At 38.3% G+C, this 26552-nt stretch overlaps 1 protein-coding gene across 3 annotated transcripts in view; it reads right to left on the reverse strand.

Moving 5' to 3' along the window:
• Positions 1–26552, reverse strand: part of CPQ (carboxypeptidase Q) — a 438881-nt gene that overhangs the window by 155831 nt on the left and 256498 nt on the right. For all 3 annotated transcript variants that reach the window (XM_053661098.1, XM_037131100.2, XM_053661099.1), the window contains exon 5: positions 11495–11606. In XM_053661098.1, coding sequence (XP_053517073.1) covers positions 11495–11606 — 112 coding nt within the window. The remainder of the gene's footprint in view (positions 1–11494; positions 11607–26552) is intronic.

Below are 26552 nucleotides of genomic sequence, written 5' to 3' on the forward strand. Positions count from 1 at the left end.
TATAATTTTATTCAACAATGTCACCACAATATATTTAACTAAAAATATTTTTAAAATCCTAACATTTAAAAGAAAAAATGAAGCTCTCTTCATCCCCATGTACTATGTTATTAAAATTCTGTTATGAATTATTCTGTTATAATTCATAATAACATAACAGAGTGTTATGGTATTATTATGAAGCATCTATTAAGTACTGCTCTATAGCACTGAGGAGAGAATTGTAGATATACTCATGGATGATGGCTGTACTAGGGTGATGGTTTGTGAACTTGGCTCATCCAGCTCTTGTTCTGGTGGGGATGCCCCCAACCAAACTGAACTGAGGAATGGGATACGGACATCAAAACTTGAGAGATAAAGACAATTCTGAGAGTATATTTCTCTATTGGAACAACCCTACCCACTGTTTTGTCTGTTATTGGTGGTTTAGTGGATGGGGTGGGGAGGGCAGAAACTGTCTAAATTATTTTAAAACATCCTATCAAGTATTCAAGATAAATCATTCCCATCGTAAAGAAGAGGAAAATGAGATTTAAATGGTTAAATGATTAGTCAAACATAATACAGCTACTAGGTAGCACAGAAGTATTTACTATCCATGCTACCTCTCATGTACCTGCAGATTTTGAGTTATTTAAGGGTTAAGGAAGGAGGTGTTAAAGAGGTAAAAAAAATTCATGAGATCTGGGCCACATTGTGTGGTCCAGAGGTGCTGTTGTCAGGCAAGAACATCAGCTAGGCATCAGCTCATCAATGATGATTATCCAATATAAGGAGATTGTTAGCAGGATTATAAATAAATAATCTTATAGTAGTGAACTTCTTTCATTGCTTTATTTGGCCTTTTGTTACCATCACACACCTAGTAGAAACCCTATTCCTAGCTCTTGATTTTCAAGATGTTCACAAGGTTGAAAGGGCCTAAAAATGAACTAAACTTAACCCTTCCTTACCTGCCAGCACAATTTAAAAAATCCAGTTAACCATAAAGGTCAAATTAGCTGTGCATAGTATGTTTTCTTGCTTGTTTGTTTGTAGACCTCAGCTTTAGTCAAGTTTACTGGAAGAGAATTCATTCTAAGCTGAGTAAACCACAGCTTTTGCAAAATGCAGCATTAGCGTGATAACAGAAGTGTGTAGGCGAACTTAGCATCCTTGTGAACCTTGTAACTTCCTCTTTGGTTTAACACAGAGAGGTGGAAGCTGGCTTGTCAGCTGCATAGCAAATAAAGTTTGCCTAGTAACTCCAAAGTTGCGGTTTTCCAGGCTCAGTATAGCTGGGGTTTCCCCACTCCATTTTCCTGTGTCTTCATGCTACTTATCGAACTTCTTTACAGATTAAAGGATAACATACCCATCTATCTTTATTTTGGAAAGAAGTCCAATGAGGCCAATTTCATGCTTAAAACCTTCAATGGCTCTTACTGCCTATACCACCAACTCCAAACTTTAGTTTTGCATTGAATGCCCTTTACGTGAAATTCACCCTCATCTTTCATTTGACTCATTTCCCATCTTTCCTCAATCACTTATTGTATTTAACTTACAAAAACATCCTTCACTCTTCAAACAATGTACTTTCATGAGCTCTAATTTTATACTTTCTTCTCCCACCTCCCACTCATTCAAGGCTTAGCTCAGATGTCTCTGCGAATCATTGATGCTTGACTCTGAGTTCCCTGATGGAAGAACCTGTGCCGCATCCGTTTATTTGCCTCACGTGAAGTAGGTGTTCCATATCTATCACTGAAATAGGTGATCTCCTTGTGAGCCACGCTGCGCAATACCATGACGATACTGCTTTAGTGAGGTCGCCTACATTTTCAGACAGCCCTACTCTGGACTGATATGAATCCCATTCTTTGGTGGGTAGAAATCTACTGGGGCACTGAGAACAGCATTACTGAGTCTTTTCATAGCCCTCTTCTTCAGGATAAATAATAGCATTTTGTAAAGTTTCCGCTTCCTTTAGCAATACCACATTTCTTAACTTTCTTAGGCATTCAGGCCAAATCAAAGCATATGTGCGGGAGGAAGCTGAGCCGTCTACGGCCGAAGGGGCCCTCAGAGACTCTCCCTCTCACCGCATCTGCCAGGCCCCTGGACTCTTCAGCCAGGAAGAAATTGGTCCCAATGCTGTATGCCACTGGAATAGTGTATTTTTACACAGAAATCGTATATTGTAACAAAATGATAAAGTAACAACAGAACATTCAGGCAGTGTAAGGCTCTAAAATATGGAATTTCCCATACCACACCCAAACTAAAAAGTAGAACACATGCTAACTGATTCATTTTTAACAAATCTTACTCTATCTCACAGATATATATGGGAGATCAATCTACACAGTTTGTCTTTGGACACATGCCAGTGGAAATGTCTGTGTTAGCTGATGGACATATCAAGGTGCTAAGTGTTTTTGGTGAACCTTCTATACGTGTTCAAACCTCAGGGAAAGTTATCAGTGATTTCCATCTGAAAGAGTATATAGGTGCCACAGGTCTTATGATAAAGCAAGAAAGACTGTAACTTGCCACTACAGGAAATAACACATTGGAATAAAACAACGAGAAGATAATCCTCAGGAGACAGTGAGGAGGAGCCAGAAATGCTTCATGCCCAGAAACCTAGAAATAACACAAAAAGAAATAAAGTGCAAGCAAATTCTGGATTTCTGATTCTTCTATTCGAGATATTTGCCTCATGAAATAAAATTATAACAAGTCAAATTCCAGTCAAGAGGTTGGAGCAAATGGACGCTGTGCTTATCACCTCCCATGACCACATCAGGATTACAGCTAAATAACAGAAAACTCAACCTGGATAACCATCTGAAGGCTGGCTGAACAGAAGTCCTATAACCAATGATGTAAAGAAGTCATACTGGTACTGGAAAAATGGGCAGAGACACAAAACAGGCTGGCCCCACACCCACATCAGGAGGAATGTCTGAGCTGCAGAGGTTGCCCTGAGGAGTTAGGAGTCACAGCCCCACACTGGGCTCCCTACACCAGTGCTCCTGGCACCAGTGCCGCGAAGAGGTGACCCCACAACATCTGGCTGTGAAAATCAACAAGTATTCCGTCCATCTGGATAAGATTGAAGGCTGCTGGGAAAACCCGAGTGTCCTCTTAAATGGCTTGCACAGCATGGACTCTGGCTCACAGGCATTCGCCCTGGGCTCTGGTGGGGGGACAGCAGCTGTGGGAAGGCGCACCAGAGACAGAGAAATTAAGTTGCGTGACTTCAGGGCTAGGGCTGGAGGGACAGCCACCATTGTCCCTGTCTTGAGCCCTCTTCCTACACAGCGAAATCACAATGTCCATTAGCCTGGTGAACTCCACTCTCTCCACACTAATGCTTCCCTGAGAGCTCACTCCAACCAAACCAGAGACACTTTCAATGGCAAGCAGCCAGCCCTGGCCTGCACTGCTGTCATTTTAAAAACACTTAGAGGCCTGCAGGCCCCAGGTGGTTGGTGGTTAGCCTTGGTATGCCCTCTGACTTTTGCCAAACAGCCCAAGGCTCAGCACTAGTGCCAAACCTGAATCTGCATTAACCTGGTGGATGCTACTTGCCCCATTTGGGTGACTCCCTGAGACACTGCTTCACCCAACTCAAGGACCATCAGAGACTCTATTAGTAGCAGGTGGATGCAGGCCTCTGGGTACCCTGTGCCTTTTGCTGACCTGCCCCAGGCCTGGTACTGGTGGCAACCAGCCTCTGTTTGCAATGTGGCTCTCCCACAGACATCCAGGTCCACAGAGGCAGCTACCAAACATGGATTGCTTTGTAGCTCCTAACAGGTGGCCAGGGCCAGTCACAGGTAGTATTTGACATTGGTCTACACCAGAGGCACTCTGAAGAGGCCCCAGAATCAGCACATCCTGTGTCTGGCTTCAGACCACAGTAGAGCACCACCTAATTAGCTTCACAAGCAGGACACCCAAAGCGTGGTCTTGGAGGACAACAGACTCTGGTGGGGTGACTCCTGTTCAATGTGGCCAGCCCTCACACAGCTTCTCATTTGTGTGGTCCATGGTCTTGACAGGAGAACCCATATAACCTACACAAGGGACCCTCCTGGATCACACAGCTCAGGTGACCAGGGAGACTGTACCAATGGGCCCAAAAGGACACCTACTACATAAGGTCACAGTACAAGAGTAGGAGACAGAGCAAATCTACCTAACACATAGAAAAAACACACACACATAAAGAGGCAGCCAAAAGGAGGAGAGAAATAAACATGTCCTACATGTGAGAAGAGAAGAAATCTCCAGGAAAAAAAAAACTCTAAATGTAAACAAAGTAAATGCGCTCCACTTAGAAGACATAGGGCTGTGTTCACTGGTATCTGGGGCTGGGAGGCACAGCGCCTCCTGTATGACTCTTCTTACTTCCTACTGTGCCCTGTTGTCTCTGTTAAGAAAAAGTTTGTGGTAATGACAATACTAAGAATCTTTCTTTTCTGTTTTTTTTAACATCTTTTCTCGATTATTAAAGTTATACATGCTTATTACACGTAAATCGAATGGTACACAAATATAACAAATAAGAAGTGAGCATCCTGCAGGTCTGTTAACCCTCTCTCCCCCCCACGGTCCCAACACTGTTGTGGTCAACAACTCTGTCCTCATTTTTCATGATGCGCAGCACTGGAAGCTGTAAACTCTGCTGGGAATCCCTCACTGTTTCTGTACCACTTCTGTTTATCTTCATGAAAGAAAGCTCAAACACCACCTTTGTGAACCTGCCCTGACCCAGCCCAGCCATGTTGGTCCCTCCCTTCACTAGGTGCCCAAAGTACAACAATTTGTATATAGTTCAACTAAAGAGCTTACAACAATTTCGTTGCAATTTTTGAATTAAATGTCTCTCCCACTTTGAGGGTGTGGAGGATCATGTGTCATTTTCCTTTAGTACCAGGCATTGGACACACTGTCCTGCAGTCAGTACAGTCGATACACAATAAGTATATGTTGAGTGAATGAGTACAGGATTAGATAAATAAGATATTTTTCTAACACATAAACTTTCAAGCTCTATGATGATTACAGTCAGGATGCTTGCATTCGAATTTCTCTAGAAATATGTTTCATGTATATCCCACATTTCAATAGCCAGATAGTACTATTAATTCTAATTTTTTCCCTTGCTAAGTCCAGATAATTCAAAATTCTAACTTCATAGAAAACATAAGGTTGGAAGAAATTTGGAATGGATAATGGTTTATTTTTTCATGCCAAACGAACATTTTGAAGCATGACATCTTTGGCCATAAGGTTTGTCCACTGACACCATCCCTTCCAAGACATGACATTTCAAATAAACACTTTCAAGTCCAGTAAGCCACAAATACAAAAAAGTATTCAATAGCATTTCACAGCAAATAGTCTTCTGTTGACAGTTACTCAGGAATGACTGATTATATTTGCGAAGCACAAATATCTCCTCTGTTAGAGTAATTAAATGTAGTTTTAGCTGATGGCTTGGGCAAAAACTGAATCTATGAAATAGTGAAAGAAGAGAACAAAGGAGAAGAGACAAGAAGAATGAATTGCAGAACAATATTTCTAAATCTCAAACGGCCCCACTGCAGCAACACTTCAAATTAACAAGCCCCACCGAGGGACTCTGGCAGGAATCCTGCAAAACATATCATTCAAGGAACAGCAGCCACAAGGAGTCTCATTTTCTTGGAAAAAGAGGTTGCTACAGAGCTTTCACCTTTCACCAATTGAACAGTTTGGGCTCATGTAATTAAGGAATATAATTATGAGTCCACTTCTTAGCCTCATGTCCATTTTGTCCATTTCTTATCCAGGTATGTCAGCGATAATCATCTAGAACTCCTATGTGTCATGTAGGACCTTGTTCTTCACATTAGAACACATAGGCAATCTACAAATAGATATCCACAATCTCATTTTAATTTTGAAATTAGATGGTAAGACTCAATGGGCACAATCATAGGAAGTGAGGTACAGAGTAGAGACTATCGTTCAACCTAAGCAGGAAGTAGAAGCACAAAGTGACCAGGAAAGATTTAGACTCCTGAAAATTTAGAATGAAAACAAACAAAAAAAAAGTAAAGGAGTCACTCAATTTCCAACATACAAGGGATGGCAACTTAAAAAGTAAAGGGAAGGAATATATAGGGATACCATAGCAGCTAGCCCTATAGTTACATCAGTATAACCAACATACTAAGTTAGGAGACAAAGTAATCACTAATGGGGATGGGGTTAAGAAATTATCACCCGCCCTTGCACAAAAATATGCTACCTTTAGAGTCATGCTTATTAAATTATAAGTAGTTGGGTCGGGTCATGTACTGTTCTAAGTACATTAGGTGAATAGATTAGTTACCTTTCACAGAAACCTTATGAGACAGGAACTACTATTATCCCATTTCACAGATGAGAGAATAGAGGCACTGAAAGGCAAAGAAACTTGCCCAAGGCCACCTAGCTAGTAAATTGAAGAGCTGGAATTAAAACCAGGCAGTCTGAGCGTGGAACCCCATGCTTGTTAAACAGTACACTATGCATACGGCCTTTTAACACCTACTCAAAAGAAATAAAATATTAGTTTTTATTTTAGAGTTTTATTCATATGTTTACATAGGTTTTCAGAAACATAGAAGAGTTAAGTCTTGAATTAAAGGAGAGTGATTACTAGCTATCAAAAGCTACTGAAGTCAGTGTACTTTCAGAGCTAGAAAAAAAATACATCACCTTTGCATGGTGTTTGACATTTATCCATGCAATTGAATTCAACTCAATTAGCAATGATTTAGAGTCCCATGCTGAGTACTAAAGAAGTAAGATTCAAAGCCTAGAGAAGAAATGATTTTTATTCCCACCTAAAGCAGATATAATGCCCTGGAAGCTTACTGTTGAATAGAGATGAAGAAAGTGAAGCTCAGAGAGTTCAAATTACCTGCCTGAGGCCAAAAAACATAGTTTGTGGCACAGTGTGACCTGAAATCCAGTTCAGATGGGTACAGTTCTCTTTGTACTCTACCATTCTGCTTCCAATCAAGCTGGTTGAACACACTGAAATGAAATTATCTTCCAAAATAACTATCTCTGCCTTATAAGGAGAGAAATGTTTGGTATCTGCCTGCTCCATCTCTAGAACCCACCTCATTCCAGAATGAAAGGAAGGACAGAGAGAACTAATAGCCAAGGGAGTAACTGTTAGGGAAAGGGAGAGGAGGAGAGAATTCACACGCAGAGTCTCCCAGCTCTTCTCGAAAGGCATGTGCATTTTTCACATTTTTTTCAGTTTTATGTATTGGACAACTTATCTCTTTCAAATCTTACCCGATTCTAAAAGCAGACTTTGACATTATGCCTATATTGATAATTATACATGTAGTTAAATGTGTATGTCTTCAACTTAAAATAATATTGTGACACCTGTAAGTGAAAAATAAAATTTAAATTAAAAAAGAATAGAGGACCCCTTATACTTCTCTGTGTGCCCAGCTTTTGCAAAACGCTTTTACATAGTATGTGTGCAGTGTGGTAATGATGTTAAAAGTATAAGTATATACAATATTAGGCTTCCAGTTAAATTTATCCCCTTCCACACCAGAAAAAAAAAACGGCCCTGTATTTAGGTCTTCTATTAGTTTGTGTTATTGGGGCAGTTTATGCCCCTATTACCCCTAAACTGCCAGGAGACATTTGGCAATGTCTGGAGACATTTTTGGTTGGCGTAACTTGAGGGGGGGCATTGATGCTATGGGCATCTAGTAGGTAAAGGCCAGGACACTGCTAAACATCTTACAATGCAAGGAATAGACCTTATAATAAAGAGTTATCCAGCCCCAAATGTCAGTAGGCCAAGGTTGGGAGACAGCTGTCTGTTTTATAAGTAAAAACAAATGGACAGCAACCTTTCCACTTCTCCATTTTTTTCAACATAAGTAAGGCATAAATCAAAATAGCACACAAAAAAATTGCACCAAGAATGACAATTTCAGCAATCTATTGTTAAGAGAAACAATACTTAATGGGACAACTTACAGGATTAGAAGTGTTCATTAAAAGCTGGAAAAATATAAATTTAAACACATATGTACTTAAGTAAATAATAGAAAGCTTTCATGAAAGGGACTGTTTTGACCTTTACTTTGAAACTCAGAATACTCCAAACTTCTAATGTGAAACATTCTGCTAATGAGGCATTTTAAAACCACCACTGTTTTCCTAATTCAGACATGGAACTCTCACTTCAGACTGTTTAATTATCTCTAACGTTACTCCAAATTCACCTTTTGCACCAGCACACAATGACAAAAATGTATGGTTTTTGGCAATAAGGTCATCAAAAAATTGCTTTCACTCTTAGCCTTTCCTTTTTATGTTCTTCAACATCTTTCCCATGTTAGGTTTACCTGGAAGGTCCAATATTTAAGCCTGGATTCCTTATTATGTCCATAGAAACCATTCCTTCAGTTTTATATTCCTCTCTTTGACTTCTGTCATGGGAAGAAACTGTAGTAAAGCTATATGAACAGCCTGATAATGTCTTTAAAATTAACAAGGAATTAAAAAAATTAAAGAGAAAGAAATGCATCCAAACTCATCCTATAAAGCCAACATTACCTCAAAACCAAGACCAAATACAAGACAAAAATAATTAAATAGATACATAAAGCCACAGGCAAATATCCTTGATGAACATAGACATAAAAATCCTGATAAAATATTAGCAAACCAGATTCAACAATACATTAAAATGATTATACACCATGACCAAGTGCAAATCATCTCTGAAATGCAAGGATGGTTCAACATCTGTAAATCAATTGGTGTGATACAGCATATTAACAAAATAAAGAATAAAAACCATACAAGCATTTCAATAGAGAGATAAAAAGCATTTGATAAAATTCAACATACTTTTATAATAAAAAATCTCAAAATACTGGGTTTAGAAAAAATATATATCAGTACAATAAAGGCTATATATGACAAATCCACAGCAAATATCACACTTGATGAAGAAAAAGTGAAGTGTTTCCTAAAAGATGAAGAATAAGGCAAAGATGCCCACTATCACCACTTCTACTTAACACAGTATTAGAAGTGCTAGTCACAGCAATCAGACAAGAAAATGAAATAAAGAAGTCTAAATCAGAAAGGAATAAGTAAAACTCATTATTTGCAGATGATATAGTATATGAGTATATGGAAAACCCCAAAGACTCTACCATAAAACTATTAGAACTAATAAATGAATTCAGTAAATTTGGAGGATTCAGAATCAATATACAGAAATTTGTTGCATTTCTATACACCAATAACAAATAATCAGGAGAAATTAAGAAAACTGTAATATTTACAATTGTAATAAGCAAATATCTAGGAGGAGATAAAAGATCTGTATGCTGAAAATTATAAGGTATTGAGTAAGATACACATAAATAGAAGGATATATCTTGCTCATGGATTGGAAGGATACTGTCATAAAAATATTCTCACTACCTAAACTAATATACATATTCAATGCAATTCCTATCAAAATACCAATGGCATTTTTTTTCAAAATTAGAATGACCAGTTTTAAAATTTATATAAAACCTCAAAAGATCTAAAATAGCCAAAGAAATCCTGAGAAAGAACAAAGCAGGAGGTAGCATACTCCCTGATTTCAAACTATACTACAAAGCTATAATAATTAAAATAGCATTAGTACTGGCATAAAAACAAATATGTAGATAGATCAACAGATAGAATAAAGAGCCCAGAAAGAAATCTTCACTAATATAGCCAATTAATCTGTAACAAAGGAGACAAGGACATATATACTATGGGATAAAGACAGTCACTTCAACATAAGTGAAGTGGTACCGGGAAAACTGGACCCCTTTCTTACACCATGTATAAAAATAAACTCAAGAAAAAGTAAAGAATTAAAAGTAAGACCAAAACCCCTAAAACTCCTAGAAGAAAACAGACAGTAAACTCTTCGATAAAGTTCTTAGAAATGTACTTTTGGACATGTCTGCTTGGCCAAGGGCACAAAAGAAAAATAAACAAATGGGACTACATAAAACTAAAAAGTTTTATGTCAATTGCTATGTCAATAGCAATATGACTTCAACTAGTCTATCTAACCATGGAACATCATCCAGCAAGAAATCTCTGGTATAAAACTTTGCAAACCACTTTTGACATATTCGATCATCACAGCACCTTCTCAATACACCGCACAAAATTTTTTGCACTTCAACTGCATTTTTACCTTTCTTGAAATAATAAGCATAATATGCTGAAAATGTTGTTTATTTTCTTCCATCTTCAATATTAAAATCACCAAGTAAAAATTCAGCAATATAATCTAACAAAATTATTTTAAATGAAGTTAGACAACTAAATGCTATTGGAGCTGTCTTGTGGAAAAAACAAAGTTTTTTGCTAACCCAATACAAGAACTAATATAACTTAACATCCCCTAAAACAAAAAATCCAATTTAAAAAATGGGCAAAGAACTTGAATGGACACTTCCCCAACAGGACATACAGATGGTCCATAGACATATGAAAATATGCTCAACACCACTAGTCATCAGGGAAAGGCAAATTAAAACCATAGTGAGATATCACCTCACACCTGTCAGAATGACTATCATCAATAAGTCAACATATAACAAGTGCTGATGATAATGCAGAGAAAAGGGAACCCTCATGTATTGTTAGCTGGTATTTAACCAAAAAAACCAAAATGCTACTTCATAAGACATGTGCACCCCTATGTTCATTGTAGCACTATGAACATAGTGTTACGGTAGCCAAGTATTATAGTAGCCAAGGTATGAAAGCAATCTAGACACACACACACATACACCACACAATGGAATATTATGTAGCCACAAAAAAGAATGAACTCTTGTTATTTACAACAACAAACATGGATTGACCTAGAGTATCTTATGCTAAGTGAAATAAGTCAGACAGAGAAAGGCAAATACCATATTATTTCACTGATCTGTGGAATCTAAAAACAAAACAAAAGAGAATAGAACCATAAATATAGAAGAAAAGCTGATAGTCATAAAAAAAGGAGGATAGAGAGATGAGAATAAAAAAGAACACAATTAAAAAAAACAGATGAACAAGGAAAAGCAAGTAGAGGGAGCTGCTGATTTTCTCTTTGTATTTTGTCATAGTTTCCTTACATAATCTCTAGCTGATGTAGTTGCAGTTGCTAAGTTTTATTTGCTTGTTCATTTTCCCCTGTGGCTGATCATACTGGATACTTTGGTTGTCTGGCAGACACTTAAATAAAAACTGCTTTCTTTGAGGGGACAAATTAGTTCTTTTCGGGAATCAACTGACAAAAAGCATATAAACCTCAGGAGATTCCTTGAACATACCACAGTAAGTAACCTGTTGATTATTTTGTGTGTTGAGTAAAACATGTCACTACTGAGACCCTCACACGTTGGTTAACAACTTTCTAAATATTTACCAAGATCTTTAATAAGTGAAAGTGCTTCCCATGATATAAAGGCTCCGCCACCATCATCCATGGCACCCTGCCCAACATCCCAGCTGTCCAGATGTCCACTGACCAGTACAACCTAGAAAAAATAAGAAAAAGAGACAAAAATAAGACTAAGCAGAAATGACATCATTAAAGAGGAAGATTTATAAGCATTCAAGTGCAGAAATGAAACTATTATATTTTTTCTATTCTATGCCTTAAAAGATCTGTGTCATTACTAGTGGAGAACTTAGTATAGAGGTCTTACACAAAAGGATGTAAGGTCACCCTAATAGTAATGCAAGTTCTCACCTTATACTTCTCTTTATCAATATAATTTTGAATACTAAGAAAAATGGCTTATTACTGACAGATGTTTGACAATTTTATTATATGACATAAAAATGAAGCTCAGAACTTCAACCCTATTCTCAACTGTCCAAAATTCTAGCAGTCACATGATAAACATGTGTTAAATTAAATTCAAATGAAAAAATAAAAAAAAAAGTTTATTTTAAAAAATTATTGCATTTTGTGCATTTTAAATCACTCTGGTGTTGAATAAATAAATTGCTGAAGTGACAAACTAAATTCCAGTTAGCAGAAAAACTTTTAAGAAAGATTTCAATTTACATTAATGTAAAATAATTTATAGACTATAGTATGAGATTTAAATCATTGTAGGTTTAAATTTTTTGAGAATCATTAGTAATTCTCTCCAGGAAAAAAATTCAATGAAACTACATTTTATGAATACATTTTAAAGAAGCTTAAAACTAAATAAAATGATGCTAGGTTAGTATATCCACATGAGAAAAAGTATCTTTGTCACTGGGCTAGTATCCAAAATAACCTAATGTTTCTCAGTACCTACACTATGTTATGAGCTATGCTTGTTTAGAAGAACTGAAAATGATTCCCAACCGCAAAATGGGGAGGGCCGAGCACAAAGATCGCGGTGCCCAGTACAAAGAACAAGATGGCAGTGGGGCATCGTGTGCAAAAAGGGCCAACTGCAACAGAAGAATAAGCATGCATTCCTGAAAGAATTTAATCACTCCATGCCACATTCTATAAATACAGAGGCTCATTGCCAGCTGGGGAGAAGGCGCTGTCAGAGTGTGATCTCACCTTCTCTATTGCTTGATCAAAGAATAAAGTCTCTGCCCTGCTTTACCAAACTTAGTCATGTTCTGTTGGCATTAATGGCACTGGGCAGAAGGACCTTGGTTTGAGTCCCCAGCCTGGAAGAGTTGGTAACATCTTGATCTCTGTGTCATACCACATACAAATATTAAGTCAGATGAATTACAAACCTAAACAAAAGTGTTAGAGGAAAGCGTAGAACTACTTTGTCAACTTGGAGTAGAAAAAGATTTCTTAAATTTCATTCATAAAGTAAAAATCATAAAAGAAAAAATAGTGAATTGGACTTTTTAAATATTAGGTATACTTGTTTATCCAAAGACCCCACTGAAGAGTGAAAAGGCAGCCTACAGAAAAGGAGAAAATATTTCCAATACACATATGAAACAAAGGACATATCTCTGGTATGTAAAATTCCTAATAAACAGCAACAAAAAGAAAGCCAACGGATAGAAAAATGAATGAAATAAACAGTTCACAAAGATAAATTTAAAAATTATGAATAATCATATGAAAGGTGCTCATGTTCATTATCATCAAAGAAATTTAAATTAAACCACATCCAGTGCACATCAACTGAGATGGCTAAAAAGAAAAACACAAGAAGTGCCAAATACTGGGAGGAGGTGGAGCAACCAGAACTCTCACACGTTGCTGGTGGGTGTGTGCAGACACAGCCACTCTGAGAAGCTGGCTTATCTACTAACTCTGGACATACGCACACCCTAAGACCCAGAAACTCCACTCCTGTGTATAGATCCAACAGAAATGTTGTGTGTGTATATAATTTCACCAAAAGAGATGGCCTCGAATATTCATAATCACCTCCATGTCCTTCTCAAGAAGGAAACTGGGGACAGCAGAATGAATGAATGGTGTTGTATGGATCAATGCAACACTGCACAGCAGGAGGAACGAACACGCACAATGCATGGTAAATGTACACGAGGCTCATAAATGCAGTGCAGAACGAAAGAAGCCAGACAAAATAATATACCATGTATAATTCCATTTGTATGAAATATAAAAATAAGCAAAATCAGAGCAGTCCCCCAGGCAAGGAGGGTTGGTGACAGGAAGGGGTACAAGCAGTTTCTGAGATGCTGGGCATGTTATGCTTCCTGATCTGTGGACCAGTTACACGGATGTGCTCAGTTTGTAAAAGTTTGTCTTGTTATACACTTAGGATTTGTGTACTTTTCTCTTAGAATATTACACTTCCATAAAAATATTTTTAAAAAACCAAGTTCATCAGAATTGATGTCTATGTTCAGGATGTAGTAAGTCAATCAAAGCTAAACAAATCTTCCTGGGGATTAACAAAACATCCATGACTTCAGGAAGGCAGGCTTTTGGGGTGAAACACGGGGTGGCCCCCTGCACTGCTTGCCTCCCCAAGCAGCTGCATGGTCTCCCATTGACTCTGCACATACAGCCAGACGCAGCCTATGACTTCACTGTAGTCACAAACAAGCACAGGATCCGGACCAACAAATGACCACATAATGAACCCAAATGGATTGTTTCTAAGGAAAAGAAAAAAAGGGAAAAAATATTGCAATAGCCGGAAACTCTGATTCAGAAAGTGGTGTAATCTCATGTGGAATGAACATTAGTCAATGTTCCCACCACCCTCAGAACCATTTTCCCAGTGAAATTAAAGTTCCAGTGGAGAGAAAGTGTCAAACTATGTCTTAATAAACTTTCTCCAATAACAATAAGAGTAATTAAATCAAGGCAGCTATTATTTTATCTTTCAGATTTCTTTCAGAATAACTGAGGTTGTTTTAAAATCATACATCTTCATGTTTTAGGTAATGCTTCCATTCTCCAATCCAGAATTATTATTTCAAATAATAGTCAAAAGATGAGAAGTGGTTTTGAATAGTAGGAAGTTAAACGGTATCCCACAATACAAGGTCTTTGGCACAGTGCTATGGAAGAATGATCATGAACCATTTGGATTCTAAGAGCTTGTTTTAAAATATTTTTAAATCAGAAGAATACCATGAGACAGTAATTGCAATTTTAATATTGATTGATTGAAAAACTAAGTAATGACAACAAGCTATTTCAAATCCAGTAGAATTTTTAATGAACTTGAATTTTCCTAACCATAACAGTAGCTTCAACATCCACTTAGAAATAGAAGTGCATGAGGTCTCCTTCCACGTGGTGTCTATCTAGCATGCTTTAATGCAGCCCCACAAAAGATAACCCAGCAAAACATACAAACTCACCAAACCTCATGTCCGGGTCAGGCAGAAATGAATATTAATTATAATATACTTGCATCTGATTTAAGCAATCAAAAAACAAAAGGCTATCCAGGGATACTGTAAACCCCAGTTCATGAAAAAGAACCACCTGATAAAAGACAGGCCAACGCACAGTCCCTTCACTGCCTCTCTCTCCAGATGCAGATAGAGGACCTCTGCAGCAATGACATGGCCTAGGACCAATAGAGAAGTGGGGCATCTACCCTTCTACCTGCCTCATGTGCTGTAGGAGGCAGGCAGAACAGTGAGCAATCCCCCACCCTCCAACTTCCTCTTCACCACTGTCTCTTCTGTATACAGTAGAGAATTAACAATGATTAAGACAACAGCAATAGCAGCCACAACAAAACAACAGCTAGCAAGGCAGACTGGGAACCATGCTGCTTCAAAGTGTTGACTTTGTAATTTGTGAGGCACCTAGTAGCCCTGACTATCAAAGACTCAGCCTTGGGCAAAGGGGGAAGAACCCGGAGCAGCAGGCCAGAAATGCATGGGATAGAGGCTGCTAGGGTGAAGGGTTAGCTCACTGGCGACGCAAAATCACCTGCAGGCCAGCTGTGGGTGCAAGAGGAGGCAGACTGAATCAAGGGTAGAGAGGGAGCAGGCCAAGGACAAGCCCCTCAGTTCTTTGTTATTGGAGCTTACAGTGTCACTGAGTCCACATAGATTTGTCTCATTAAAACACAGATTAGCACATAATCATTTGGGGACATACAAGAAGTATGGCAGAGTGAGGAGGGGGGAAGAGCCCCATAGGACAGATGTTCTTATGACAATAAGCTAATGGTTGTTAGAGAAAATTTCCTGATCTTTGGCATTCATCAATACATTTAGTCAATGATTTTTATTGCATTTTTACCATGTTCTAGAGATATAGAAATGAACAAAACAAGCAAACATTTTGCCTCAATGGAATGTATATTCTGATGATGGAGATGGACAATAAATAAATACAATATAGGGATAGTTTTAAGTGCTATTTAAAAATGTTAGGAAGAGAATAGAGATTGGTGGTGGCAGAGAAAGGGAAAAATCAGTCTGTTTCCTCTTAAAATGTAGATAGCCACCAAAGATGTCTGTCTCCATTCTAACCGTGAGAGAAACCTGACGATGGATAAAATCAGGACTTTCATTAGACCTACTAGGGAGCTGAGATTGCAATTACACTGGAGGAAATGAATCCCAGAAGGTAGCAAGTCCATCCAAGGAGAGATGGGGCTCATCCAAGGGGAGATGGAGTTTGCCTTTAGTAGTGCCCAGGTGTTGCAGGTAGGGAGAGGGGAGAGGTGACAGTCATAAAAGCAGGAAGGAAGAAGACAGTTACAACTTTAACAAATTCTTAAAGGGTGAATGTGGGTTCGCATGAAAGTTTAGAAACCCTGGGAACTTCCCACAGGACACTAGGTACCTGTTTCCCAGATCTACTCTACAGGTCTGGCCAGGTACTCACAAGAAACATCGGGAGCAGGGCAGAAGCTGTGGTGGAACTCGCCTCAGTGAGGCAGATGGTGATGGATGCTGGTGGGAGGCAGGCAGCAAACATACCTGCTGAGGACCCTTCTCTCTGAAGGGGAGAAAGAAAGCCGTCCTGCAAGGCAGCCCCAGGCACAGGGGAAGAGGTAGAAAATTGCACCTCGACCCTGCACTGACTAGGAAAAACACGTGTGCCCCTGGGGGAGCATAGGAAGCCTGCAGACACCCAGAGTCCCACACTGATGTAAAGCAGAGTTCTGGGGCCACTGGGTGAGGGGCGGAATACGTACTCTCGCGACTCATGACACAGGCTGGCTTTCGCAGGAGGAGGGGCAGAAACATCAAGAAAGCCCCACTCAAGAGCTCAGCACATAGAACCTGACTATGGCTGAGGTGCAAGAGAACCAAGAAACCACTGTGCCCACTAGGAGCCTCCAGTGAGTACCAGCAGAGCAGTAAGAGGTCAGGTCAAGGCAAGGGCAGGAATGCATGGGAGGAGCAGACACCTGCTGAGATGCGGGCTCACAGAGCCTGCTGAAAGCTGAGGGCAAGGCTGAGAAACCTCGTCTCACATCCCAACCCTGTACTAAAAACGGAGTGGTAGCAGCCCCCTGCTGAAGCAATTTCAGGTATGTGGGCACCAAAAGTAAGAATAGAACCAATAAAATCCGAAACTAGTTCCACTCTTATTTCTGGACGTACATACTCTCCTCTTAACACTACTATTTTTATATGTATGATATTTAGCATCCAATAGAAAATTACGAGGTATAAAATAAGCAATTAAAAAAATCCATGGTCAGAAAATAAAGTATTCAACAGAACCAGACAAAAACGTGGTCCAGATAGTTAAACTGTCAGGACTTCAAACAAACAAACAATGATTAATATGTAAAAGGATCTACTGAAAAAGATGGAGAACTTCATCAGAGAGAAGACTGCATTTATTTATTTTTTAATTTTATTTAATTATTTTTCAAGCACAGTTTTTTGTCTATTTCTCCCATCCCAGCCTCGCCCGCCCCCTGCTCCCCACCTCCCTCCCATTTCCACCCCCTTAGTTCTCGTCCCTGTGTCCTTCCTATTTGTTCCTCCAAATCCCTCCCCCTGTTTCCCCTTAAATTCCCTACCCTTTCCCCTCTGGTCACTGTCCCCTTGTCCTCTATTTCAGTGTCTTTGTTTTTATTCTGCTTGCTTGTTTGTTTTGTTGTTTAGCTTCCCGTTAAAGGTGAGATCATATGGTATTTGTCTTTCAACACCTGGCCTATTTCACTCAGCATAATGCTTTCCAGTTCCATCCATGTTGTTGCAAAGGGTAGTAGTTCCTTCTTTCTCTCAGCTGCATAGAATTCCATTGTGTATATGTACCACAGTTTTTTGATCCATTCACTTACTGATGGGCATCTAGGTTGCTTCCAACTCTTGGCTATTGTAAATTGTGCTGCTATGAACATTGTGGTGCATAGGTTCTTTGAAATTGATGTTTTAGGATTCTTAGGATATAATCCTAGCAGTGGGATTGCTGGGTCAAAAAGCAGGTCGATTTTTATTTTTCTGAGAAAATTCCATACTGTTTTCCATAATGGTTGTACCAGTCTGCAATCCCACCGACAGTGAACTAAGGACCCCTTTTCCCCACACCCTCTCCAAGCCGTGACACCATTAAAGTCCTAGAGGAGAACATTGGCAAGAAAATCTCAGATATTTCACGCAGCAACTTTTTTACTGATATGTCCCCTAGAGCAAGGAATATAAAGGAAAGAATAAACAAATGGGATCTTATAAAAATAAAAAGCTTCTGTGTGGCTAAAGAAAACAGTATTAAATTAAAAAGACAACCAACTGTATGGGAAAACATGTTTGCCAATGATACCTCAGACAAAGGTTTAATCTCCAAAGTATACAAAGAACTTACATGACTCCACTCTAAGAAGACAACCAACCCAATTAAAAAATGGGAAAAGGACTTGAACAGACACTTCTCCAAGGAGGACATACAGAAGATCCAGAGACACATGAAGAGATGCTCAATATCGTTAGCTATCAGAGAGATGCAAATTAAAACCACAATGAGATACCACTTTACACTGGTCAGGATGGCTATCATAAACAGAGAAGACTGCATTTAAAAAGTCAAATTAAAATGCTAAAAAGGAAATATATTTATCTATAGATGCATTAAATGTTTAAATGAAGTAAAAAATTAAAGCATCATAACAAAATAAAAACAAATGTCTTTATGTCTTTGGGAGAGGGAAAGATTTCTTAACCAAGATATAAAAAATACAAAGCAGGAAGAAAAGATGCATAAGTTCAACTATGAGAAAATGGAGAACTTCTGTTCATCAAGAGAAATCTTAGAATGAGAGGACTTGTTACAAATTAGGAAAAAATATTTATAATATATATAGCCAAAAATAGTTTATATTCAAAAAATATAAAAATTCCTACTAATCAACAAGAAAAAGACAAGCAACCTGAAAGGCAAAGGGAAAAAAGAAAGAAAAAGGCATTTCATAGAAAAATTTTGAATGGGCATTGAACCTTTGGAAGATGACCAGCCTCATTATCGATCATGGAAATATAAATTAACCCCCCAATAAGATACTATGTTTTACCTGTCTGACTGGTAAAAAGTTTTAAACCAGACAATATGAAGCCCTGCCAAAGATGCTGAGCAATAGGATTTCTATTCACTGCTGGTCGAAGCTGGAAATTATAAAATCATTTAGGAAAACCTCTGGGCAGATCCTTTTAAATTGAACACATGTATCTCACAATCCAAGGATTCCACTTTAGATGTATATATTAAAGGAATTCTGGAACTTGGTTTTTGGAGATATGTACCAAAATGGCCATATGAAAACAGTCATAAGGCCTCAAACTGGAACCAACCAAACTGTTCATAGATAATAGAATGGAGAAATGAATTGTGGGATAGTCATATATTGGAATATTATGAAGTAGTGAAATAAACCTACATTGCATATATCAATATAAATGTCAAAACAAATATATGGAAGAAAAAAACAAAAAAGGAAATCACATAAGAAGTGAAAGAGTATGATTCTCTAATATAAGATTCAAAATTCAGTTGAACTAAGTAATATAATCTTTGGCAATACATACAAAGAAGGCAGAATCACAAAGAGCAAAGTACAACAATGGTAAACCAAAATTAGGACAGTGTTTATATCAGATTGCGTTGGGGCAGAGAGGAAGAGCTAATCAGAGAGAAGCCCATAGTGGGCTTCTAAGGCACTGGTAGTGTTCTATCTCTGAAAGTGAGTGCTAAGAACATATGAAATCCTTTTATTATTTTTCTTAAGATTTTAAATACATGTAAACAAAGTCTTTTGCATAAGTGCTATCTTAAACAATAACGGGAGTTATAAAAGACATACCTTTGAAGGGCATGGAGCTCAGACAGCTTTGTAAGTAATTACAAACAAACATTAAAGGTTAGGTTTATCTCATCTTATTTCTTTTAAAAAATTATATATTATATTTTTTCCATTAGCATTTATTCCCCCTTTACTCCCTTGCCCCAGCAATCACGACACTGTTGTCCATGTCCACGAGTCCTTTTTCCTTTTTGCTCAATCCCTCTACCACCTAACCTCCCCCACCTCTTAGCTATCAGCCTGCTCTCCATCTATGAGTCTGTCTTTGTTTTGCTTGTTAGTTCATTTTGTTCATTAGATTCCACATATGAGTGAAATCATATGGTAGTTGTCTTTCTCTGACTGGCTTATTTCACTTAGCATAATGTTCTCCAGGTACGCACACATTGTCCCAAAGGGTAAAATTTTCATCCTATTTCAACTGTTGCAAAACAAAGGAAAATAAATATGGAAAATCTCTACATTTACTTACAATAATCTTGTTACCAAAACCCTGAATCCTCTGTAGATACCAACCAGAGATCAAATCTAATTGTAAAAATCTGAAATAATTGTATTTAGAAGCATACTGAAAGCTATTGCTATAATAGCTCAACAATATCCAAAAGCCCACAGTAACTAGAAATCGCACACACACACACACACACACACACACACACACACACACACACACACACACTTTTGGGCCATACTTATCTTCTTCCTTTTAACATCATACATTTTACATTGTGAGTTGTATAGGTATTTATCTGAACCTGACCAAGTACATCCTTATCAATCCTTGATAAATGAGATGCCTAGTTAACTGTCAAGCATGTTGATTTTACAAATATTTTGCTCAATAAAGAACTAGAAAGATAAGTACCTGGTGGTTTTACTTTTTGCTTTTGTGATTTCTTGTTTTTTTTTTAATTAAATTTATTGGGGTAATATCAGTCAATAAAATCATACAGGTTTCAAGTATATAATCTATGAGACATTTTGTATTTATATGTTTATTTAATATTTTACTTTTTACTGCATTATTTTCCATTACCATTTCTCGCCATTCCCTTTCTTCACCTCCACAGACCCTTCTCCCCACTATAATCACCACACTGTTGTCATGTTTTTGCTTTTGTGATGTTTTGTTTTCTTTGCAGCTGTTTCATTTTCTTAGTTTCATTTTATTTGCTGTATTTTCAGAGGTAATGGGATGAGTATTTGGGTTACAAAGTTCAAAGCTTAATGCATTTCCAGACACAGGAAATCCCCAATCAAAGTTTCAACAACAAAAATGATTAAGTAATTGAAAAATATGACCTACAAAGAGAGGAGGGAAAGACCTTTCATTTTTTAACCTTAGAGAAGAGGCCAAGAAGTGATGTGATGATGGGCTTCGGCAATGACGTCCCTCTCCGTGGAAGATAAGAACAGCAGATGATAAGGCAGAAGGACCAGGTTTGAGCTGCAGCAGTGAGCATTAGAATCACAGAAAACATCAAGTATCTTCCGATGGAAGGCTTTTGGAGATGTTAAAAGAATGCTAACAGGGGAAAGGTTATGGAAAATTCCTCTCCTTGGAGGGTTTCTAAAATGGGATACATTCTTAGCTCTTTGATGGAAAGTTAACATAGAAGGGATAAATAAAATCTCTCAAGGTTACATCTAGTCCAATATCCCATGACTGTTTCCAAGAATTCTTCTTCTAGCCACTTGGAAGAGGGGAACTTGTCCTTTGAAAAGTCTCCATAACCTCAACAGACTCTTCTCCGAGCATCTCCTAGATACCCAGGCTGCCAAGATCTTCCCACAGTGCAGAATCTAAACACAGATGGGAAGGCACTTCTTGAGAAATCTGCATTTTTGTAAACCCTGTCGAAGACAACGTCTTGGCTTTCAGAGGGCAGTTGCTGAGTGCATCATACCAATGCCCAGCACAGACTACAGGGACTGACTAGGTTTGAACAAATACCGTCCTCCCCAGGGGACAGACTGGGTGTTCCACAGAATAAAGCTAGGCTCCTTGACTCGTTGTGTGAGTTCAGAGACAACACAGCAGACATCTGAAGTCCTCCTGAATTGATTCCTTATCTTCAGGCTTTGTTTAGTGAAGCCACTGGGTGTTGAGAGCTTGTGGGATATAGACTTCCACAAGAAAATGGGCCATCTGTCCAAATGCTCACACATCACCACAGCTGCTCCTGAAAGGAACTGCTTCATTCCAGACTGTCCCTTCTCACTTGTGCGGGGCACTCAGACTGGCTTCATGAAAGGAAAACCGTGACTGGTACTGGCTGGAGTCTCTGAATACTTTACTGGACAGACATCCGATAGAAAGATAAGAAGGGTCTCATTTATCTGTGACTCACAAAAACCAGCCCTTAGGTAGAATTATAAAATATGATCACAGTGTATCTGGAAGAAATGGCTGAAATTTACTAAATATTGATTTGTGAGTAGGGGCACAGCAGAGAATGTCTATGGAAGAAAATCATTCTGATTAAATGGAGTTGTTTGAGATTCATCCAGATGTCATGACTGGTTGCAACTGAAGATGATACTGTTTCACGTGAAAGGACCATGCTTCTGAATTACTTCTTCTCTGGCCCAAGCAACCACACAGGGTAATTTGTCTCACTTGAGAGGATGGGAGGAGCAGAAGAGTTGAATGAATTACAACATTGGGTTTTAACTTCCTCAGGGGAAGAATGGGAGATAGAGAGCTTAGGCAACTTCTATCTCAATAATGATCATCTTTCCCATGGTTCAATCCCACTACGGTACAGTGAACATCTATAACCTCTTTTCCTATAGCCATTCACTCATGCCTATGTTCCAGGCGTGGTGTGTAGGATTTTAAAGAAAAAGAATAGAAGCATTAGGTACTCTCCAGACTCCTTCATGGTTCAATTTAGACAAGATAATCTTTCATTATAGATTGGGGGCCAAGGTGATTCCAACAAAAAAAATTTTAAAAAAATTTAAAAATGTTTTTGACATTTAGGTTTACAAGCTAAAGTATTCTTCCTGGCCCCCAATGGTTTTTAAAATCCCAGAAGCCTATGCAATATAGAGTACTATTTTGATGCTTGTTTGTCTATCGATTGTGAAAATGTTCTCAATTATTTAACCTTCTGTGATGTTCTGAATGTGCTCTGTAGAGGTCAGTCTGCAAAATCAGCTGAAAGCTTCTATCTTTACATTATTCTGCAGCCTCCAGTCTTTGGTGTGTTTGATGTGCTAGGAGATAAAAACCAAAAACAGAGCAGGGCTTACTTCTTTATGTGAGTGCTGTCACTTTGAAAAGCATAGTCCTTGGAAACCCACACACTAATTCCTCCTCTACCACCAATTCTCACAAAAAGAAAGCCAAATTAGTCTGGATTAGTATATCAATTTACTTCTTTATATAGTTTTTCCTTAATAGAAAGAAGTTTGTTTTGAGGGTGGAACTTTTTAGTGACTTTGTGAATGACTAGGCAAGGGAGGAAGAAAGAGAGAGATAAAGGGAGAGACGGGAGTAAAATGATCACTAGCACAAAAAGAGGGGGCAAAGTAGAAGACAGAGCAGAAGGGAGGAGGATTCTGAAGCAGCTTTGGAAAAGCCACAGGAAGGAAACAGAAAGTAAACCCAGGTAAAGATGTGAATCCAGGCGTGCTGGGGTGCAGAGGTTCACAGGACAAACTAAGACAAATTCTTTCTCCATGTTCTGATGTGCACTAACTTGATGTCATCATGGATGTTGCTAAGACCTGGATGTCTATGTAGTTTATATAAAGTTACCTAAAGTATTTCTCTCAGACATCCAAGTCATTCTGTTGTCTCCTGCCTGCCATGTCTCTGGACCACAGTGGTAAAGGGAAATCAGAATTCAACCATTACCAGTCTCAAGACTTGGCAATGGATTTTTCAGTAACTGCAAGGCTTCCTTAAATGAAGACAACTTGGAGCCTTGATGTGAACTCTTGAAGACAACTTAAATTTCATGCATATATTATAGCTTAAACAAAGACCATCAAAAAACCATAGCAACAATAGAGAACTTTGGAATGATCTAATTTTTAGTTTTAGGAGAGTCAAGCTTCTCTGCCAAGCCAAGCTTCTTGGGTATATTCTGTATATTTACATGCCCCCACATGCCGCAAAGTAACAACCTCTTTCATGCCATTGAAAACATATTAAATTGAAACAAGTTCAATATTCACAGTCAAGTAACACATTTGAATGAAGAAAAGTGACGACTATAGTCGCACAAGAATCAAAAGCTATAATTGCAAAAGGGCTGGTTATCTTTATGATGGTTGCACATCACAAGTTAAAAACAGTAGTCTCAAAGTGATTTTTTTCAAAGTCCATAGCAACCTTGGAGTATGGTCATGCTTTGCACACAATAGGAAACTTATCTGCTGGACAAAAAGGCATAAAAATCGACACTCGAGATTGGAGGTCCACGAGAAATTACTGTTAAAAATAACAGTTCTTGAGTGGTGGTGGTGGTGGGGGGGAATGAAGACAACTGTACTTGAACAAAAATTTTTTAAAAAAAGAGAGAAGAAAAAAAACCCATTCTCAGCTACGAAAAATAATGAAATCTTACCATCTGTGACAACATGGATATATCTAGAGAGTATTATGCTAAATGAAATAAGACAAATACCATATGATTTCATTTACATGTAGAATCTAAACAACAGAATAAACAAACAAAATAGAAACAGACCGATAGATACAGAGAACAGACTGATGGTGGCCAGAGGGGAGGAAGGATGAGGAACTGGGTGAAAAAGGCAAAGGGAGTAAGAAGCACAAATTGGCAGTTACAGAATAGTCATGGGGATGTAAAGCACAGCACGGGGAAGATAGTCAATAATATTGTAATAACTATGTGTGCTGCTGGGCGAGTGCTTGAAATAGGAGGATCACTTTGTAAAGTACATGATTGTCTAGCCAATCTACTGCACACCTGAAACTAATTCAAAATAGTGTTGAATGTAAACTGTAACTGAAAAATAAAAAATAAATGAAAATACAAAGTAATTTTCAGAACATAACAGAGACCACAAAGGAGAATAATTTAGCTTTCCTCTCCCTAAATAAAATTAATTAAAATAAAAGAACATCATGGACAAAGAATGCTCACTTTCTCCATCAGTGGATATTGTGATATTATCATCACATTGTGGACTTTTTAATGTCTGACATTTTTTCAGTGTCAGAACTCATGAGGTTGTCCATGTTCCTGTATTCTGACTTGTCATGAAATTAAAATTTCATCAGTTAAGTGTTGGTTGTAGCCACATGTTTTTTAATAGTCATACACTTTGGAAAAAACTTAAAACAAGGGAGAAGAAGAAAAGAAAGGAAGAAAGGAGGAAGGAGCTGGATGGAAGGGAGAAAGGGAGGGAAGAAAGAAGACTTTTTTCTCCTCAATAGTGCATTTTCTGAAGAAAAAAAGCTCAAACAAGTGTTTATTCATTTAACTTGTATTTATGAGCAAAAATAGTATATTTAACAGGCTATAGAATTAGAGCAAGACTTATAGAAGTACAAGCATCAAAGTACAATTCTTACTAAATTATACTTCTCACTAAATTCTGAATGTTAGCAGTTACTTAACTCAGCCCTGGTTCAATCTTGTTCAACATTTCCATTACCTTGGAGACATGCTTATGAATTTTAAGATGCTAAAATTATAAGATGAATCATTAATATGTTGAACCAAATAATCGAGTTTCTAAAATTCCCTGAAACAGAAATAACAGCTTACAGCCAACAAAATAATTCACAGGAAAAGACATACAGGTGCCCACTGCACTTTGAGGTGGTGGGTTGCCAGCCGTTCATCTGGGCATGGGCAGGAACGCTGGCGGGCCTGAGCACTAACAGTGTGTCTCCGCTATGGAAAACGTTAATAACACTTTAGGGTTTGCTGATAGAAATGTGGGATTCTGATTATGTGAAGTAACACTCCCACTTTAATTGGTCAAACATTGTTTCCTTCTTGTTTTTCCCCCATCCAGATACTGAAAAACAGACTGGTCAGAGAAGAGCTGTCAGGATCTTACAGTGTCTGGGAGACAGACTGTTTGAAGAACGACTACTGTGTTAACCCTGGAGAAGACAGGGCTTCAAAGGTACATGCTTCATATACAAAAGGAGAAAATTTGCCCTCTGGGTGTAACCAGGCCCGCGGGTGGAGGGCATGTGCAGGTAGATTTCAGCTTAGCAGAAGAATAAATCCGATAGGTCCAGCACGGGCGCAGTATTCCTCAGGGGAGTGAGCTGCCACGTGCTAGCAGTGTTGAAACAAATGGAAGGAATGTGTCCGGGAAAGAAAGGGCCTCTGACCTGAGCTGGGAGTGGAGCTGGGCACCAAGCTCCATGATCTTAAAGGGCACGGCAGACGACAAGATTCTGGTTCTAAAATGAAAAGAGGCCTTATCGCGGCCAATATTCGATGAGAAGGAACTATTCCTGTTTTCCTGGAATAGCAGCATTGTTTTTGTATAAATTTTTATTATTGTGTTTTTTCTTCAACTTGACCCAAAGTAAATTTTTAAAAATTATATTGCTAGTAATTTATTCTTCAGGAAATCTTCCATAATAAACAGAACTTTTTATGACTTAAAATTTGCCTTTGGGACCGAGAGGCACACTGCAGGAGAGCCAATAACTATGATCACTGACCATAGAGCGGGGACTCCATACCGATAAGTTCCTTTGGTAATTCGTGGTGGACTGTCATTTCTGCATTTGCC

The sequence above is a fragment of the Artibeus jamaicensis genome, unplaced genomic scaffold, assembly GCF_021234435.1.
Source record: "Artibeus jamaicensis isolate MK-2021 breed Jamaican fruit bat unplaced genomic scaffold, CSHL_Jam_final scaffold_916, whole genome shotgun sequence".
Taxonomy (NCBI): Eukaryota; Metazoa; Chordata; class Mammalia; order Chiroptera; family Phyllostomidae; genus Artibeus; species Artibeus jamaicensis.